This window comes from Euprymna scolopes, chromosome 24 (assembly GCF_053919585.1).
Source record: "Euprymna scolopes isolate OS-2025 chromosome 24, ASM5391958v1, whole genome shotgun sequence".
Taxonomy (NCBI): domain Eukaryota; kingdom Metazoa; phylum Mollusca; class Cephalopoda; order Sepiida; family Sepiolidae; genus Euprymna; species Euprymna scolopes.
The window spans coordinates 44,050,975-44,070,815 of NC_136505.1; the positions used below are offsets into that span (position 1 = coordinate 44,050,975).

At 35.7% G+C, this 19,841-nt stretch overlaps 1 protein-coding gene across 4 annotated transcripts in view; it reads right to left on the bottom strand.

Annotated features, from left to right (window-relative positions):
• LOC145246680 (uncharacterized) overlaps positions 1 to 19,841 on the bottom strand; it is a 225,955-nt gene that overhangs the window by 179,036 nt on the left and 27,078 nt on the right. The window contains exon 1 of one of the 4 annotated variants that reach the window (XM_080108395.1): positions 10,830 to 11,302. The exons of 2 other annotated variants lie outside the window; for them this stretch is intronic. In XM_080108395.1, coding sequence (XP_079964521.1) covers positions 10,830 to 10,910 — 81 coding nt within the window. In that variant the 5' untranslated portion in view covers positions 10,911 to 11,302. Of the gene's footprint in view, positions 1 to 10,829; positions 11,303 to 19,841 lie in introns of those variants that run through there. One more of the 4 variants, XM_080108399.1, reaches the window with a different exon arrangement.

Here is a 19,841-nt window from a genome sequence, read left to right on the forward strand (position 1 = left end):
ATTTATTTATTTATTTCCCATCGAAATATTCACTATTTCTTCTCTCATTGAAATATTTACTCTTTTCTGTGGACAGGAATCTCATAAACATCTGTTTTTCCTCTCCCATCTTCTCTTCCTCTATTTGAAAAGTAAGATCATCTGGTGTCGCCAAGGATCTCGTCATATCCGCCCCTTCCTTTCACTTGTCAATTAGTCATAATTGGATAATTGGACCAGAAGCCCGACCCGAAACTAGTAAATTCTACAATCAAAGTCAATAAAAAGCAACATGCAAAAATGTTCTGATCCAATGGTTCTGGTTGTACTGCTGTGTATATTTAAATATGCGTGCATAAGTAATTTTATGTAGTTCATAGTTCTTTTCATTAGAGAAAATGGCACTCATTCAACTAAACATGCACCGATGCAATCATAAGCTTCCACAGCTCATGAGTCATGGATTTTTATATTCGGCTACACATGCATTTTTCAATTGATAAACTCCCTTTTTTTTTCACTGTACTAGTCCTTTTAAGGTGACTGCAACTACGTACATGCAAAACAGTTTCTCTTCTTTATTTTCAGTCCTTCTGTATAACTGTAACTCATCAAACCATGTACATGCAAAACATGGGGTTTCTTTCATTTTTTTTTCTTTTTTTTTTCTTATTTACTTACAGTCTATCTTCACGACTTAATCTATCTGCATGCAAAACATTTTTTTCTTTTTTCATTTTTATTTTTCATTTTCGGTCCTTCTCTATGACTTAACCTATGTGTATGCAACCGTGAAAAGATAGCCATGTTCAGTTCACTATCAAAGGAGAGCTCATACACCCTTCAAACTACTTGCTCATTTTCTCTTTCTCACAAATCATAAACAATCAGAAAAATATTTGCGCTTTTCATATTTGTTTTTTCATTCTTTTTCATTTTTTTAATAATGGCTTAGGGACTGAGTTTGGGGTCCCTGCTTGTAACCTGGGGTTTTGTCGATGGTTGCAGCTCATGCACGCTATCCAAGTTTTGGTAGAGGGTACTCATTGGTATCCCCACTCCGCTCAGGTGCTGTTGTCAGTTGTCAGTGGTTTGTGGTTACCTGATTTCTTCCCACATTTAAAACTGGGGAATTCTTTCAGTATTGACTCCCCTTCAAATCACTATCTTCAAAAAAATCTCACTTAATTCTCACATGATTATCTGAAGCCAACAAAATGAAAACGAGGTAAATGTGGTATTCTGGTGACTGAAATAACTCTAACCAAACGTGGCACAGTCAAGTCACATTTACGCCTCTATTTATTTATCTCGACTTGCTCAATGGCAATCCATTCTTCAGCTATACAAAAATTCAAATTTACCATCAATACTGTCGGTTTTAAATCTGAGCGACATGTTGGGCACATAAACACTATTAGCTATACTCCAGTAGAGTGTTCGATTACAAAATATCTAAAAACCTTCAGTGCCATAATTTGTCCCAGCAGCGCCATTCTAACCAGGGACCAAGTGTAACAACTGTTCCAACACTACACTCAACATATTCAATCCCCGTCCTGTGAAGGAGAAATCCTTCTTGACTGAAGCATTTTTAATTTTTTCCAAACAGAATAATATCAGCAACGTTAGTTTCTCTAAGACATTCTACTTGACAGTTTAAATGCTTCAAAACTATTTACCAGGCGATTGATTTCATTTCTTTTTAATGTAAATTCCCAGGCTAATTGATTTTTTCTTTGACAGCCTAAATGTTTTACTGCCACTTCAAACCAATTTACCACCTCACACCCTGTGAAAACTCTGACCAATAATTTTCAATTCAACAGTTTAAATACCTTAACATCACTTCCAACAATATTTTATTCACCTTTCATGAAAACTCTCAGACCAACTGATTTTCTATTCAACAGTTTAAATGCCTTAACATCACTTCCAACAATATTTTATTCACATTTCATGAAAACTCTCAGGCCAACTGATTTTCTATTCCACAGTTTAATTGCCTTCACATCACTTCCAACTATATATGATTCACATTTCATGAAAACTCTCAGGCCAACTGATTTTCTATTCAACAGTTTAAATGCCTTAACATCACTTCCAACAATATATGATTCACATTTCATGAAAACTCTCAGGCCAACTGATTTTCTATTCAACAGTTTAAATGCCTTAACATCACTTCCAACAATATATGATTCACATTTCATGAAAACTCTCAGGCCAACTGATTTTCTATTCAACAGTTTAAATGCCTTAACATCACTTCCAACAATATATGATTCACATTTCATGAAAACTCTCAGGCCAACTGATTTTCTATTCAACAGTTTAAATGCCTTAACATCACTTCCAACAATATATGATTCACATTTCATGAAAACTCTCAGGCCAACTGATTTTCTATTCAACAGTTTAATTGCCTTCACATCACTTCCAACTATATATGATTCACATTTCATGAAAACTCTCAGGCCAACTGATTTTCTATTCAACAGTTTAAATGCCTTAACATCACTTCCAACAATATATGATTCACATTTCATGAAAACTCTCAGGCCAACTGATTTTCTATTCAACAGTTTAAATGCCTTAACATCACTTCCAACAATATATGATTCACATTTCATGAAAACTCTCAGGCCAACTGATTTTCTATTCAACAGTTTAAATGCCTTAACATCACTTCCAACAATATATGATTCACATTTCATGAAAACTCTCAGGCCAACTGATTTTCTATTCCACAGTTTAATTGCCTTCACATCACTTCCAACTATATATTATTCACATTTCATGAAAACTCTCAGGCCAACTGATTTTCTATTCAACAGTTTAAATGCCTTAACATCACTTCCAACAATATTTTATTCACATTTCATGAAAACTCTCAGGCCAACTGATTTTCTATTCCACAGTTTAATTGCCTTCACATCACTTCCAACTATATATTATTCACATTTCATGAAAACTCTCAGGCCAACTGATTTTCTATTCAACAGTTTAAATGCCTTAACATCACTTCCAACAATATATGATTCACATTTCATGAAAACTCTCAGGCCAACTGATTTTCTATTCAACAGTTTAAATGCCTTAACATCACTTCCAACAATATATGATTCACATTTCATGAAAACTCTCAGGCCAACTGATTTTCTATTCAACAGTTTAAATGCCTTAACATCACTTCCAACAATATATGATTCACATTTCATGAAAACTCTCAGGCCAACTGATTTTCTATTCAACAGTTTAAATGCCTTAACATCACTTTCCAACAATATTTTATTCACATTTCATGAAAGTTTTCACACTAAATGATTTTCTATTCAAAGCAGGTGAGAATGCTACACAACAATTACACGCGTTATCAGTCCTCATCTAAAAGAAATAATTTTTTTCAACAAAAAAAAATTAGTACATTTCAATACAATTATTAAAATAGACGAAACAGTTCCCTTTATTTATTTTTTTTCTTCAATCCAATCACAGTTCTATCAATTTTCATTTGTTTTCTTTAATTTTAATAAAATTCTCCAACCAAACGTTCCTTTATTTGACAGTCTAAATGTCTCACCATTAATCTCAGGCAAATCATTACTTCATCTTTAATTTATTCTTATGAGAGCTTCTATTCATTACAAAATCAGAACGGCATCGATACTGCCGGTTTCTATTTCTCTAAGGATCGGTATACTTCTCTCAATCCCTATATTGGTTTCCCTTTTCACAACCATTCTTCAGGTTATCTCGGCATGAGAGTCTTTCTCTCTCTCTCTCTCTCTCTCTCTCTCTCTCCCTCTCTCTCTCTCTCTCTCTCTCTCTCTCTCTCTCTCTCTCTCTCTCTCTCTCACTTATTGACCATTCTATCTCATGGTGCATTATTCGCAAAAGTTTTCCCGTTCATCAGTGGTGCACAGTATCTGTCACTGCGGACCGGGCGGAGAGATCACATATCTATGATATTCGTATTCTCACATGCCTTTTCCATGGCATCTCACGCAGACACACCCAGTGTCTCGTTAAATCTTTGACCACTCAATTCTTCATGCCTTTACGACCAGTACACCTTGTACATTTCTCCGTTTCTACTTTTATAGCTCATACACAGTGCACTCTGCACTTTTTCACACACCCTTCGCTGGGTTTTATTTAGCCAATTCTTTCTGGCTTCTTCGACGCATTTTTCCATTACCTCTCAATCCGCCGCCCACACGACATCACCGACTATGCATTTTCCCAATCAACCGGTAACTTCGTGACATTCCTTATCTATTTCTTTCTATCTCCTTACAGTCCATGCCGATAACTATGATTTAAAGTATACAACAAAATCACACATTTCGTTTTCTTTTTTTAAACAATTCAATTTCAGAAATTACAAAAACGATCGCATTTTTCTGTCTTAGTTCTTTTCTTTCTTTTTTTTTCTTTTTAAACTGTCAACTGTCGTAGTCGTATTTCTTTTCTTCACTCATCTCTACTTCGTCTTTTCGTTTTCTTTTTCCAACACCGTTCGTTTCCAAACCGGTTCGCCATATCTATCAACCGCTCTCTCCATTCTGCTTATTATTTTTTTATTCATTTCTAGTCTCTGTCTCTCTCTTTTTTTTCAACCACACGGCCACTAAATACCCTTACCGCTAACCCTAACTCAAGGATTGACCTTTCCTCCCTACCTTCCTCTTTATCATATCTACTAAATCTGTTTACTGCTATACCTTTTAAGGGGACTTGCCTCTCTCTCTCATATCAGTGACAACATATGCGCGTCCGTTCTTATACAACGACGGCATATCAACCAGTCTAACGAATACATATTTCATTTTCACTTTTTCCTTTGGGGGTGGAAGAAAAATCAGCAATACTTTGCATATTAAGACAAAACTTTCGTTACGGGAGACTTAATCACTGACAACCGCACATAAAAAAAATTTGAGCGAAGCAATAGGAACCAATAAAAATCTGCCATTACCTCTCTTATCGTCTGCTTCGTTTCTTTCCATCTCTATTTTTCTGTCTCTCGTCGTCTTCCTTGTTCCTTGCAGCATAGCTTTTTCATACATTCTAACGGCTGGCTATTATGTTTTTAGCTATGCCTTCAAGGTTCAATTTCAATCTTTCTTTTATTTCCGATAAATTCAATGTCAGTCTTTCTTTTCTTTTCAATAAGTTTTCTTTTCAATCGTTCTTTTTCCCCCGATTTTTTTTAAAACATTTTTCTGTGCCATTTTCCTTTTTCCTTATATTTTTCAATGTTTTTTTTTCAAGAAAACTGAGTTCCAGACGCTTCAAAAATGTGTTCGTGGTTACTCATTCGTGCACATCTCATAGAGATGTTATATCCTGGTCACGGTACCAAATATAATATAACCCAACCCTCTTCTCCGGGGGCCGAGCCGCATCCGTCGCTATCCTAGTTCACCGGAGCATACTTGTGATGTACTTCTGGCCGTGTTCGTCGCTCCCAGATCACATGACCATAGATGCAACCCAGCAGGGCTACATTCTTACTTGTCTAGTGGTGGACCCCTCAAGGGTGATCAGACTCTCACTGGTCACTGGAAAATATCTTCTGCTGCTCAGGGCACGCGAAATGTGCATGACCCTAAGTCCGTGTGGCAACATTGTCGATTTCGGTCGTCACTCTGGCTTCGTGCTGGATCCAGTCTATCTCTTCCATCATCTGGCGTCAGGGCCTACCTGAAATAAACTGCATCTTCATTTCAGGCTGGCAAATCCAGAAACAAGGAAAAACTCTGGGACATTTTTATATAACGAAACAAAATAATTATTCATAAATCGTTTTACACTTGTTTAGTCGAGTTCTTTGATTCAAGCTTCATGATGCAGGTTGCACACTTAAGTTCCACTAATCAATTTCCCAGCTAAGAACAAGAGCTTTTCAACTTAGCTCTTATGAGGGTTTCGCCCCCCCCCCCAAGGCGGGGTGAGAGCGATGTGTACGTCTCGATGCCAGTCAGTAAAAAAAGCACTCTGAACCCTAACTCCAAAAAGTCAATCGTTTTTATCAAATCAGTAATTCCTCCTTCCACCTTTTTTGGGTTATTCTTCTCTTTTCCATTATCTTATTCTTTTCTTTCTCTCGTGAACTCATTATTTTATTCTTTTCATTTTCTCTTTCTTTTCTCTCTTCTTCGTCTTTTATGACCATATCTCTCCTTAGGTTCAATTTATTTATTTATCTGTCCAACCAACCCATCACTGGCTGGTGATCTGGCAGTTAAACACAACACCTCCCAGACACCAAAACAGGCCTTTTGAACCCAAGTCATTGTACCTTTCAACAAAACATTGTTTCTTTAATAATTTGAATTGTTGTTTTAACCTAAACCAGAAAACGACCCTGAATTGCTTTTTCTGCCAACTCGAGAATCTCATTATCATATTTATTTATTTATTTATTTCCCATCGAAATATTCACTATTTCTTCTTTCATTGAAATATTTACTCTTTTCTGTGGACAGGAATCTCATAAACATCTGTTTTTCCTCTCCCATCTTCTCTTCCTCTATTTGAAAAGCAAGATCATCTGGTGTCGCCAGGGATCTCGTCATAGTTATATACTCGTTTTCTTACCACTTTTATGTTTTTTGTCTATAGTAAAACATGCCCAGTAAACAATAATATATTTATATCGTTTAATTATTTTTTTTAATTGTTTTAGATTGGTATTAATTTACTTTTTTAAGTAAAACTTGCGGAGAATGCTCTGTTTTGCGGTTGTTATAAAAATGGAACGGAAATTTAAATTTCGTTCCGTGTTAAGATCGGTACATTTTTACATTACGTCCAATTCACCATTCCATTCGACATGTCAACTTTTATAGGTTATCGGATATGCTGACAAGGTTGGGAGGTGTCTATTCCGAAAGCTGTCCTTAACATGGGGATGTCTATTCCGAAAACATCCATGTTCTTAACATAAGGAGGTTGGGGTGTTTATTCGTTGTAAGCAGACCTGAAAACCTATAAAAGTCGAAATTTTCAATGTGAACGGTGAGTTGGACTTATGCAAAAATAATACCAAAAAATGTTTAGCAAATTGACTCATTTTGTTTAAAAATTAAATTATTTCATTTTTGTTAATAAAATTTTATTTTTATATAAGAAAATTTTTTCGTTCTTTTTTTATATATAAAAAGTGTTCAATGTTATTCTTTCGATCACTTTCGTTTTGTGGAGCACTCGAAAAAAAAAAAGATTAAAACGGAAAGAAATTTAAATTTCCGTTCCATTTTTACAACAACCATAAAACGAAGCATTCTCCGCAATAAATATGCGATTAACAGTTAAAAAGTATTTTTTAAAAAAACATACTTTAATTTGTATTTAGCAAAGTTACGCATAGTTGAGAATTACATTCACACACACACACACATACACACACACACACACACACACACGAGATCTTGTTTGATAATTTTATTAATATAGAGCAAAATGCCAACTCGTAATAATCTGTTAAGAGTAACGTCAATTGGTTATTTGTCCAGAATTCAATTTAACCTCTACTGATATATAAAATGTACTTTGAATGTGTGCGTCTGTCTGTGTGATTCGTTCCCTATGGATTCCGAAACGGCTGGCTCGATTTTTCTTTTTTCTATTTCGCACAAATGTACTTTATGTGTCAGGCAGTGTTCTTAGATTATATGTATCGGAATTACCTTAATAAATATCGAAAATCGATAAGAGAAAAAAATCCGATTAAAGAAGGGCGGCTCTATTTTGATCCCAGTTAACACCTTTATATAGCCTTTCATCGGACAAGCAGGATAAAATCAAAAGTATATTCTTTGATAAGACGAGAGCGCGTTCTAAATGAGTGTTTTTTTTTTTAGAGCACAACTGAACCATGATACTTAATTTTTGCATTTTAAACTTTAATTCAAGACATTATATAAAAATAATTTTATAAAGTTAACAGTAGATTCTCTGCAATGTAGATTATAATGTGCTGTTGACGAAGTTACTACTGGAAGACATGTGCAGTTTCTTCCCGGTACACTGCGGTGGTCCTCGACTAGAGCAAGCAATCAATTTATTTGACTGAAAAATGATCGATTTCACAGATTTCAATGACAATAAAAGTATTGGAAGTGTGGAACATTCGTTGATCCTCATTCAATCCCGAGCAACATCGGATTTCCCTGCTAGTTAAAACATACAGAAAAAATCTTTATGATGTATATAGCTGTCACGGAATGAAAATGTCGTGTTCCAAAAATCACGTAAATTGATCAAGTACTTTTTTAACATATAGAATTTTTTTTTTTTTTTTTTTTTTTTTTACAATTTTTACCGATTTCTTTATTAATCGTAGCTAAAACAGGTCTGATTCTTATCTCTATTTCTGGAGAGGTTGTGAAGGGGAGATAACCAGCGATGGATTTTAAAGATGGCGGACAGAGACACACTATTCTTGCTTCATCATAAAATTTGACTTTTTTAGTTTAACAAATTTACTTGATCAATTTACGTAATTTTTGGAATATGATATTTTCGTTCCGTAACGAGTACGTAGATCATAAAGAAATTTCTGTAGGTTTTTTTTTAAATTAGTTTTGGACTTGCACGAATTTTCTTGTTTTATAAAATAGATCCTTAACAAATGAAAATGAGTTTAATTTTCATACAGAAACAATCGATATTTTTACAAAAACACTCAACTAGCTACAACCACTATCAACAATTTCTCCCATCTGTGACTACATCTAAATGCATATTCCATGAAAAAGCTTTTTTTCCTAGAACTGCCCGCCTGTGTGACATTGTTGCACTAGCCGGCTTCCCCACTGAATACAATATAGTAGCCTTCAAGTGCAATGTAAACAAATTCTTGTTGAGCCGTACCCTTAAAAAATACAATTCTACACAATCTACAGCATTATTATACTACCACTTACATTCATTAATCCTTATCCTTGAGTGGCCTTCTGACATCGATAAGTGGTAACTCCCTCGTAAATTAAAAGAACTATTATCAATTTATTTTTATTTTGGAAAATAAATGGCATTTATTTTGCTCAGAAGAAAAAAATTATTGTAAATTCAGTCTTTTGAGTTTTAAGTTTTAAGATAATGAAGCTATTTTTATCATAAATATGTTTGAACTTTAAAGTAACTTAAATTCGTACTGATATTTAAATTTTAGTGTCATATTTGGAGAGATTACATCCACTTATACGCATATTTTTTAAGACAAGGTAATGGTGAACAATAAAAAACATTTATTTGATGAACATTAAAAAGGGTTAATTTTATTAACAACGGTTTAACTGTTTTTTGCGGTTTTCTTTTCTTTAATAGTAAGCATAATTAACATGTTTCGATTAGTTTTAATTTGTTTATTCTATTTTCTCGGAAACTTTTAACAATTAAATGATTAAATATTTATTTATTTAATTATTTCGCTAAAACCGGAAGTTTATATATAAACAAATACACACACACACGCGCGCGTGCGCACACACACATACACATAGGTTTATATATATATATATATATATATATATATATATATATATATATATATATATATATATATATATATATATATGCCTCCGTTACGAGGTTAGAATCTTTCGACCAGTGGCAACCGTCACTTCCTGCATTGATGATTGCGAAAACATGAAACACTAGTGTCTGTATGCATAAAAAATAATTATTTATGATATATATATATATATATATATATATATATATATATATATATATATATATATATAGTATAAATTTTAAATAATATAGCGTTAAGTGTGACACCAGGCACTGATGATTCTCGAAAGAATGAAGCACTTGTGTCTGTAGGTATTTAATAATTATTATAGTAAGTAATAATGTCAACCTCTTTAAGAAACTTGTTTCCTATTTTTGAGCATTTTCAGTTGTAATAAAATCGGTCAACTTAGTTAATACGCGCAGATCATCATATAATGATAAGATCACTCTGACTGACGCTAAAAGCATTTAATAAGAATAAATATTTAATTTCAACTGTATCTCTCGCGGTTTACGGTAGCCTAGTGGTTTTGGTCCTTGCTAATGAAGCCAGACATGACTTCTGTTGCAGGGTTCGAGTCTCTCGACTGGCGTTAATCGTGACATCCTGCACTGATGATTCCTAAAAGAAAGAAACACTAGTGTCTGTAGGTATTTAATAATTATAATAATAATAATAATATAAATATATATATATATATATATATATATATATATATATATTAATTAGTAAGAATTATCCATGTATTCTTGTCAGATTTGTTATGTATATGGGTCGCGCCGTACAGAATATATATATATATATATATATATATATATATATATATAGAGAGAGAGAGAGAGAGAGAGAGAGAGAAAGAAAGAAAGAATATATATATATATATATATATATATATATATATATATATATATATATATATATATAAACACGCAACCTCATTGTTGTACAATTATCGTTATGATACAGCAGATATGACGAATAGTAAAACGCCTTTAGCTTGTGGGGGAGATTGCATTTTATGTGTGTCAGTGTACGTATGGGATTCTATTACGTCATCAGTCTTACTTAACGTGTCCACCCCGTTCTTTTCTCTTTATTAACAGTTTCTCCTTCTCCTTCCCCTCACACAGTTCTCAAAAGCTGTATAACGCCACATTCTGACCAGATTGTACATGTATGCACGTGTCGTCTCTCTCTCTCTCTCTCTCTCTCTCTCTCTCTCTCTCTCTATATATATATATATATATATATATATATATATATATATATATATATATATATATATATATATATATATAGCATAATAACAAAGTCTTACCTTATTAATGTCGCAGTACCAATCAATAAGGTAGTTGGCCATATCCCGAAAGCAATACCAAATAATGACCACCACAAGCATTTTTGCTTGGTATTAATCTTACTCCAAGGACGAAAGAATATTTTTTTATAAGCGTGCATATGGCACGCTTTATTTTCTATATTTGTTAAATAGTCATATTCAAAATGACATTGTAACGTAAAGATTTGCCGGTCGATCGCCTAGGGTAGCGGCGATAGAGTTCCACCAATTTATTGACACCAACACACACATCGCGTATGTACAACAGCTGCAACAGCCCACACTTTATTCAGATAAACAGAGATTTACATAGTATTCGCTTAGGTGAAAAGAGGTTGGTGTAGGTTCGGGTAGAACTTTTATACACACACACACACACACACACACACACACACACACACACAGGTACTCTGTCAACGCCAGCATGTCTGGGTTAGAAGTTGAAGAAAAACAAGTTTTCTCCGCCGCACCCTTTTTGCTCGAGATCATGAAAAGAAAAAAAAAAAGAAAAAAAAAGATACACGTTGTATGAATTCAGCCAATCAGGTTCTGGTTATTAACGCGTTTTATTTTTCCGGCATCTCTGATTATTAATATTTTCCTATTATTTTTTTTTCTTTTTGTTTTTCTTTTATTTTTTATGATGCTTTTCAAACGCGGCTTCATGATGTGTGCATTTATTCTTTTTTGCAGACTGTTATCCTCATCTTCATAGTTGTTGTTGTTTCAACATGTTTCGGCCAACTCATTTTCTAGCCTTCTTAAGGTGATTAACCTATCCTCAGTAATTACTGCCTTCCACAGTTGTTGCTTCATCACATTTTGGCCAACTAATCCTTTGGCTTGTTTAGATTGAAACCGCTATCTTCAGACAATGCTCATCTGGAACCGTAGAAACTCAACGCCTCTATCCACTGCACCACGGACCCTGAAGATTGTGGTTTCACTCCTACCCAAGCAAACTAGAGGATCAGTTGGCCAAAACGTGATGAGACGAAGACAACAATAGAATCCAGTAATTACCGGAGATAGCTTACACGACTCAGCGTTCCTATCCCTTCGTGGTTAATAACCTGAAGAAGGCCATATGATGAGTTTGACCGAAAAGCGGCGAAACAACAACTATAAAAATGAGAATAACGGTCCGCACAAAAGAATAAATACACATAATATTTTTCTGGTGGCGCCAATCAAAAACGCATAGTGTAATATTAACAATAAACAATGTGACCATCACACCATCTAGATAAGAAAATCAAAGCAACGTTTACATCGATAACAAATTATTACAACTATAATAATTATCTCCTTTTTTTTTTAGATAAAACAATACTTTATATAGCGCTAGCGAGGTTTTTGGTGAGTAAAGAGTTATCCGATTAGGATTTGAGCCACGTGTGAAAAATAGATAATAGAGACTAGACTTTTTAGCCCGTTAGAAATAAATGCATTGAATAAGTTGACCCAAATTATTTTTGTTTGTACCAGTGGTAGATACGTCCTCGAAAATCCGTCCGACAATGGCTTTGTTGCTGTCGGACTGAAGTATGCTCCTGTTTAGTCCCAGAAAGCATAGCCTTATAGGGCTTACCTTCTCGTTGAGAATGTGGTCATCCATCCATCCATCCATCCATCCATCCATTCATCCATCCATCGCCTTAAGCCCCTGTAGGGGCATAAGCCATCTACAACTTTGTAGATGCTTTTATTGCGAGGAGTTCATTTTTCCAGGGTGAAGTTACTGGCTCCACGCCCAACCTTCCCAGAAGGTACATACAGCGCCTAGCCTTCCCAAATGGTCACCCATCTGGTACTGGCAAGGCTCAACGTTGTTTAACTTCGGTGATCTGTGTCAATGTGATTGTGCCGTACGACTATGAGGTTAATTTATCGTTTATTGCCTTGGATATGCATGCCTACCATGTCGATGGGGTTGCTCTGGCATTTTTAGGCTAGAATGCGGCAATCTTAGTGCAATGACTTTTCAACTTAACACCTCACCTTGTGTTTCATCTCCTACAGAGGTAAATAAAACAAATGTAAGTTTATCGATTGAAATTTAATTTATCTATTGAAATCCGAACCATAAGTGCAGTCGATATGTCATGACGATAAGAACAAACCAAACGATAGATCCCTTAAACGGTTTATACCACAAAAGGACAGAGATGTTATTTATCCCGGGCGACACTGTGTTTAAACACACATGAAATTAAGGAGGCCTCTAGAGCACTACTAAAACCAAGTCTTCAATCCTCATAGAAGAGTAAACTAATGTTTACATTTCAATCTGGGGAAAAATGTTTACTAGATGATGATGATGATGATGATGATGATGATGATGATGATAATAATAATAATAATAATAATAATAATAATAATAATAATAATAATAATAATAATAATAATAACGAAGCAAGTACACAGAACTAGCCAGAGAGTTAAAAGGGATTTGGACGATGAAGAAAATCAAAATAGTACCGATAATAGTAGGAGCACTAGGGACAATGCCAAAAACCCTGGAAAAAAGAATGTCAGAAATTGGAATCAGAGGAATAGCTGCAAAAATACAACGCCTAACGATAATGAAAACGGCTGAAATATTAAGGAAACCCCTTGAATGCGGAGAATAATACAAGACAATATAACGAAGAAGCATTACAGGGAATGAAGAACACCGAAGCTGCAGATCTACATGTTCTACACCCCCCCCCATCATGCATCTCTCCATTGTTTCACCACCGTCCCCCCCCCCCAAAGAAAGTGATAACAAAGAGCCGAGAAGGGTCAAGGAGGATGGAAAGACCGAGGAGGGAGCACTGGCCAGACCTCCGCTGGACAAGTGCAAAGAGAACTGGGATCTTGGGGAGGCTTAGTGCCACTAAAATTCCAGTATAAACCAATGGCCACTGCCAGCGAGAAATCAATGGTAAGAGGCTGTTGCGATGATGCAAATTTATTTGCAAATCCTATCGAAGGAGGAGGAGAGAACTGGATGACTGGGGAGACTTGTTGTCACTCAGCTTCCAGAGAATACCAATCAGATCGTTTGCTGACTCGTGTGAAAGCTCCAGGTGAGCCAATAATAATAATCATGCTTACTTCTTGATAACAGAAAGAATCACGGTTATGCTTACCCTTTATATAATAGTTTATGTCAGCACGATTCGTAAACTGGAGAAAAAAAAACGTTTTTTTTTTCTTTATTATTTGGTTCCTTTAAATGTTTTAAAATTTGTCTCTGGTTACTTTTAAAGCCCTAAAAACAAAAACATATTTATTACAACGAAGGGGACGCCATTAGCTGGAATCAAAACTAAAATGTCTAGGTCTGAATTCTACATAATGAGTTAATTGTGACAATCATTAGGAAAAGTTCGAAATAAATGTATTTATTAGTTTTGAATATTTACAAGGAAAAGCAATGCACGCATACATAGTTAAAACATACTAATTAACGTACGATGAAATTTGGCCGTCGGCAACGAATTATTTCTAATTTTCACCCTAAATTAATCACTTTTTTTTTATATAGATTTTAGATATTATGCATCCGGAGCAATGCTGTTAATACTAACTATGTTGAGTTCTAATTTGTAGTTTTTTTTTGTTTTTTTTTTAGCGAGATATACATACATACATGATGATTGCAACGTCTTGTCAGACGAGTGCCACTCCCTCAGACATTTAAAATCCATGAGCCCAAATGCCTGAGGGAGTATCTATACAAAGATGATGTTACAGAGTCTTAGCTTTGTACGACAGCTAAGTCTCTCTCTCGGTTCAAAATGTTGAGATCCAGCAACAAGCAAGAGCAAGATAGCCAGCAACAAATTAAACTGCAGACCAGCTTAATGCGGGTACTGGTCTCCCGTTTTATGGTTTTTTAAATCAGAGATTTGCTTCTCCTAGAAAGGTTGCCTTCACCACGGCTTACGGGAGCCCTCTCCACCCCAATACACATATACACACACACAAATATACATACATACATACATACATACAGACAGACAGACAGACAGACAGACAGACATACATGACGATTGCCGTCTCAAGATTCATGTTCTGCATTAAGTATTCTCTCATGTGTTCTCAGGTGACTTTGAAAGCCTGCAAGTGACTTACAGGGACAATGACAGACATGACACATTAGGGTCAATGTTTTAACGGGGTTGGTTAGATCCGGATGAGGAATACTGTCTTTGTGCACAACTACGTGCCTTCTCAGTCGAGATGTAGAGCTGCATACCTTATTGCATATTACACACACTGCTGTGCTGAGGTCTCTGTGAAACATTGAATGACGATTGTGTGCTATTGTGAGACTTTACGTACATACATACATACATACATACATACGTGTATAGACACAGACGTTTTATATATTATTTATATTATGGAGTTAAAATTGTAACACCTCGATATGCAGTAAAATGGCAGTAAATTAACAAGAATGCAAATCGTATATCTTTAAAGCTAAAACATGACGAAAGAATTTGATTTGGGAACAATTCATTTCAAAGTGGGTAAGCCCGAACTTTATCTTAACAATAGCAGTACATTTTTCAATTACTTGTTTTTTTTTTATCACATTTCATCTTTGGCAGTTGGACAGTTTCATTTTTAAAAAATGGGCATAAAAGGTGATAACGTACGTACGAACATAAACTTGTCTTTAAGAACCACTATGCACATCAAATAATTGGTTGTAATTTATTTATTTGCGCTCTAGAAAGGTAGACACATGTTTAAGCGTGGTTTTGACAAGCCAGTGCTCTAGGATTAGCATGTTCTTGCTAACAAAAATGTCTGATCAATCTGCCGACATTTTCCTGATGATGGCGTTTAAGGTAACTAACAATGAATAAATCCCTTCGCAAAGAGACGATAAAGCCTGGGGGGGGACCCCTAAAACTGAAAAGAACTATACCGCAACAAGACACCAACAAAGTCGCATTCATTCAATTCGTATGAATCCGAAGATTATTATTGACATTCGTTTCTTCGATATCTTTCTAGTTGGAATTATTTCTAGCAAGACATCCGGGACTTAGGAGAGGGATTATGTGAAGGTTGCCAACCATCCTAAGTGAAAGTGATTCTGTGGAATGAACTGGATTCGAACTGGGCACACCCAGATTGTCAGTCGGTATCGTTAACCACATAGACACCGTCACCTTCCAAAGTCACTGTCGGATTGGTGTTGAGGACGCATCATCTACGACTGGTAAGAACGCGACTAATCAAGTTGTGCCTGTTGTATTGAGTCACCGAAATTACTGAATGTTCTACTGTTATAATATCACCCCCACCCATACTCATATCTGGCTGATAAACCGTCACCCACCCATCAATTGCTCGAATTTGTTTGCAAGATACACTCATAACTGTCATCACCGTCATCATCATCGTCATCATTGTCATCAGCATCATTATTATCAGCAGCAACAGCATCAAATCAACAGGTACGTTTTGCCACATTTTCGCCTGGGGACGACCGTTTTTTTTTTTTTTTTTTTTTTTTTCATTTTTGTTTTGGAACTAATCCAGGACAAATATTCGTTACGTGATCTAGATTTTGGAATAAATTAGGTTGGTGTTTTGGGAAGCTAGCAAATGAGAAAACCCAGAATGTGTGAATGGTAGGATGGAGTAGATGGGTGGAAGATAGGCGGGTGCGAATACATAATTATTATAAGTGCCACGAACTTCTTCCGTACCGTCATCATTTTTATTTTGTGCTTGTTTTTTTTCTTGTGTGTTGTGTGTGTGTGTGTGTGTGTGTGTGTGTGTGTGTGTGTGTGTGTGTGTGCCGACCGACCGACTTGAAAGGCCATAAAAATATAATTATGTTCGGTGTAATTGATTTCTACTACCGAACACACCAACGCGAAAAAAATCATTAATGAAAAAAAAAAAAGTTGGATAAAAAAGAGACTGACTAGAATATTAATAACTTAGCATTCAATAGAGCAACAAATACTGCAGTTTATTATCTAGAAAATAACATATAGGGATGTTCCAACAGTAATGCCTCCTATTTTCATTCCGCCCAAATGAATCAGGGGGGATTTTAAATTCCATTATCGTGACGATGCTGAAATGACTGCATTCATGAACTAAAAGTCTCATCTCTCTGTTGCAGATATTGACGGTGTAAGATTCTAGAAAGCAATCCCTGTCATAGACGTGTGTCAGAAGCAGAGATACATTGAATTCCTTCAGAAAAGTTGAACCGATCAACATTCATCGGCTCCTGTTGACGGGGCCGATGCAGCCCACGTCAGCACAATTAGGAGATGGGTTTGCCGATTTCAGAGTGGCGACGGACTTTTAAATTCTGGGGTACAAAAGATCGCTCGTTTGTATGGTACAACTCTGTATTTGTAGCTCTTCAACGTATTAGTTTTTTAGTTAAAAATGCTGATGCAGCCAGTGTCAGCACAGTTAGGAGATGGGTTTGTCGATTTCAGAGTGGCGACAGAGGTGTGAATGAGAAAGCGCACTCCGGGCTTTCACGCCCGAGGCATCAAAACAGGCTAGCAAAAGTGCGTTAAGAATGGTGATGACTATGTAGAAAAATAAATTCTGGGACACAAGAAGGCGCTCGTTTGTACGGTACCACCTCGTCTTCGTAGTTCTTCAATGTTTTAATTTTTTTAGTTAAAAATGTAGGAAGGCTTACTTTTGGAACGACCTATGTATCTTTTATATACCTATAAAGTTGAATTTTTCTCGCTCTGGCGCTGATATTAAAAGCCTACATATTTTATTTAAAAATTATTAAAACGATTTTTTTATATACTCAATCATGGATATGCAAGTGACAACATGAAGGTTAAATAATTTGCATATTCCTTTAAAAAACGAGCGTTAATTAATTATTTTTTCATTTATGATTATTAAATAATTGCTTTCATTTCACAATTACGCTGAATTCTATTTATGCATAGTTTCTACATTCGGCATAATTGCGTGTGGAATTTAAGATGAAAACATTCTAGTACACGGATTATATATATATATATATATATATATATATATATATATATATATATATATATATATATATATATATATATATATATGTCCTGGGTATGACGTAAAACTACATCCGTTGCAGTGCTGGGTCACCCTTGGACAAGGTGTACTCCCCACTAGCCCCTCCCCCCCTATTTAGGGTCACAAAAATCCAAGCCTGGTCAACGATGCTCTTGGCGGATGAGGAAGGAATCCCAATGGCTTGCGCAGCGGATGAACTAGCACCGCAGTGCCGACGCGGTCAACAATTCGACTCTGGTCTGACTCAGCTATCGAATGCGGCTGATTGCATTTGTGCAGACTGTCCTGGCCTGTCCTTGCCTCTGTACTTTTGCTTTCAGTGGAGAGGGTTCTAGCAGTACTGGGCAAGCTGCTTATTACTACTTTGCCTAGGCTGGGAGAGAGGTGAAAGTCCTGTGGCGATGGGGTGAGGGTGTACCGGCAGATTTGATGGACTGGAAGCCGCAGCGTGATCTCTGCACTCAGACGATTGGAGTATGATGAGCGTGCTCTTGCTAGAAGCAAAAAGAGCGCGGCTATGGGCGCCACCACCCGGATCTCCTGCCATCAGGTGTCACATCTGCGGCCAGGGTTTCAGAGCTCCGATCGGACTCACATCGCACCTTCGACACGGACACTAACCGATCTCCGCGTCCTTGTCGGTGTGTGTGCAAAAAGTCGCTACCAAACTGCTCTCTGAATATTTGGTCTACAGAGTTGAAATTTGATATATGGGGTATTTGGACTTGTAGTACACTTTCGATTTGCTTTTTAGACGGCAAAAACTGTTGCTAAGTAGTCAAAATTAAAAACAGTTGACCTTGGCCGGAGTAGTGGTCTAAACCAGTTTGCATGCACAAATCTACATTCATAGGTTAAACAACGTACTTTTTTTTTTTAATATTTACGTTCGGTTGGGTGTGGCTCAGAGGCTAAGGAATGAGGCTGGAGAGTTGTATGTTTTAGTTTCAAATCTAGCCAATGGCACCCAAGTCATATTTTTTTAATTTTTGTTTTATTATTTTTCGAAATCGCTGCTATATATTAAATACAATAAAATAATCGATAGCGAATTGAGTCTATAATACTAAATACGAAATTTGCATACATTAAAATATATTTAAACGCATTTTGCGAATAGGTAACAACGGACGGCCTGCAAGTTCTGATACAATAAAATGAAGTAACTTTTAGTGAAAACCACTTCTTTGAAGTTCTTATTTATTATGCCTCGCCACGGGACAGAGTTGGGAACTAAGGTCGATTTTTAACGTGGAGAAAAAGAACCAAAATTGTCTCAGTCGTGAAGGATTTCTCCTCCACCGACAGAGAACAAGAAATTGAAGTGTAGCATCTGAAGAACAGATACCACCCTTTGATCTTGGCCAGAAAATATTCAGCCCGGCAAAGAAAAGTGAGTCAATTGTGGTAGGACTCTCATCGGTTTAGACATCATGAAACACAATGGAACATATTACGCACGTGGGAAAGTGTTGAAACTGTTTTGTAAAAGTCATTAAAATGGTGCATTTATGGGATTTTATTCCCTGGCCATTGTTGACACCCAGGAACATTACTCACGAGCAGAAATCAGAAATACACAATAAGACAGACCCCGCCCTCATACTAACAGATTAGGTAGTGAGTAAGCGTGTGACTGAACAAATACATACTTGAACAGAGGAATTATATATATATATATATATATATATATATACATATATATATGTATATATATATGTATGTATATATATATGTGTATATATATATATATATATATATATATATATATACACTTGTGCCCGATATTATTCATACCCCCTCTTGAAAATTGAGTTTATTAGGTGTAACTTTGTAAGAATTTATTGTTTACGTCCATATTGATACATATTCTTAATAAACCTCTTCTGATCATTTTCGTCATTTTAAAATCTCGGGATACTTGTAATA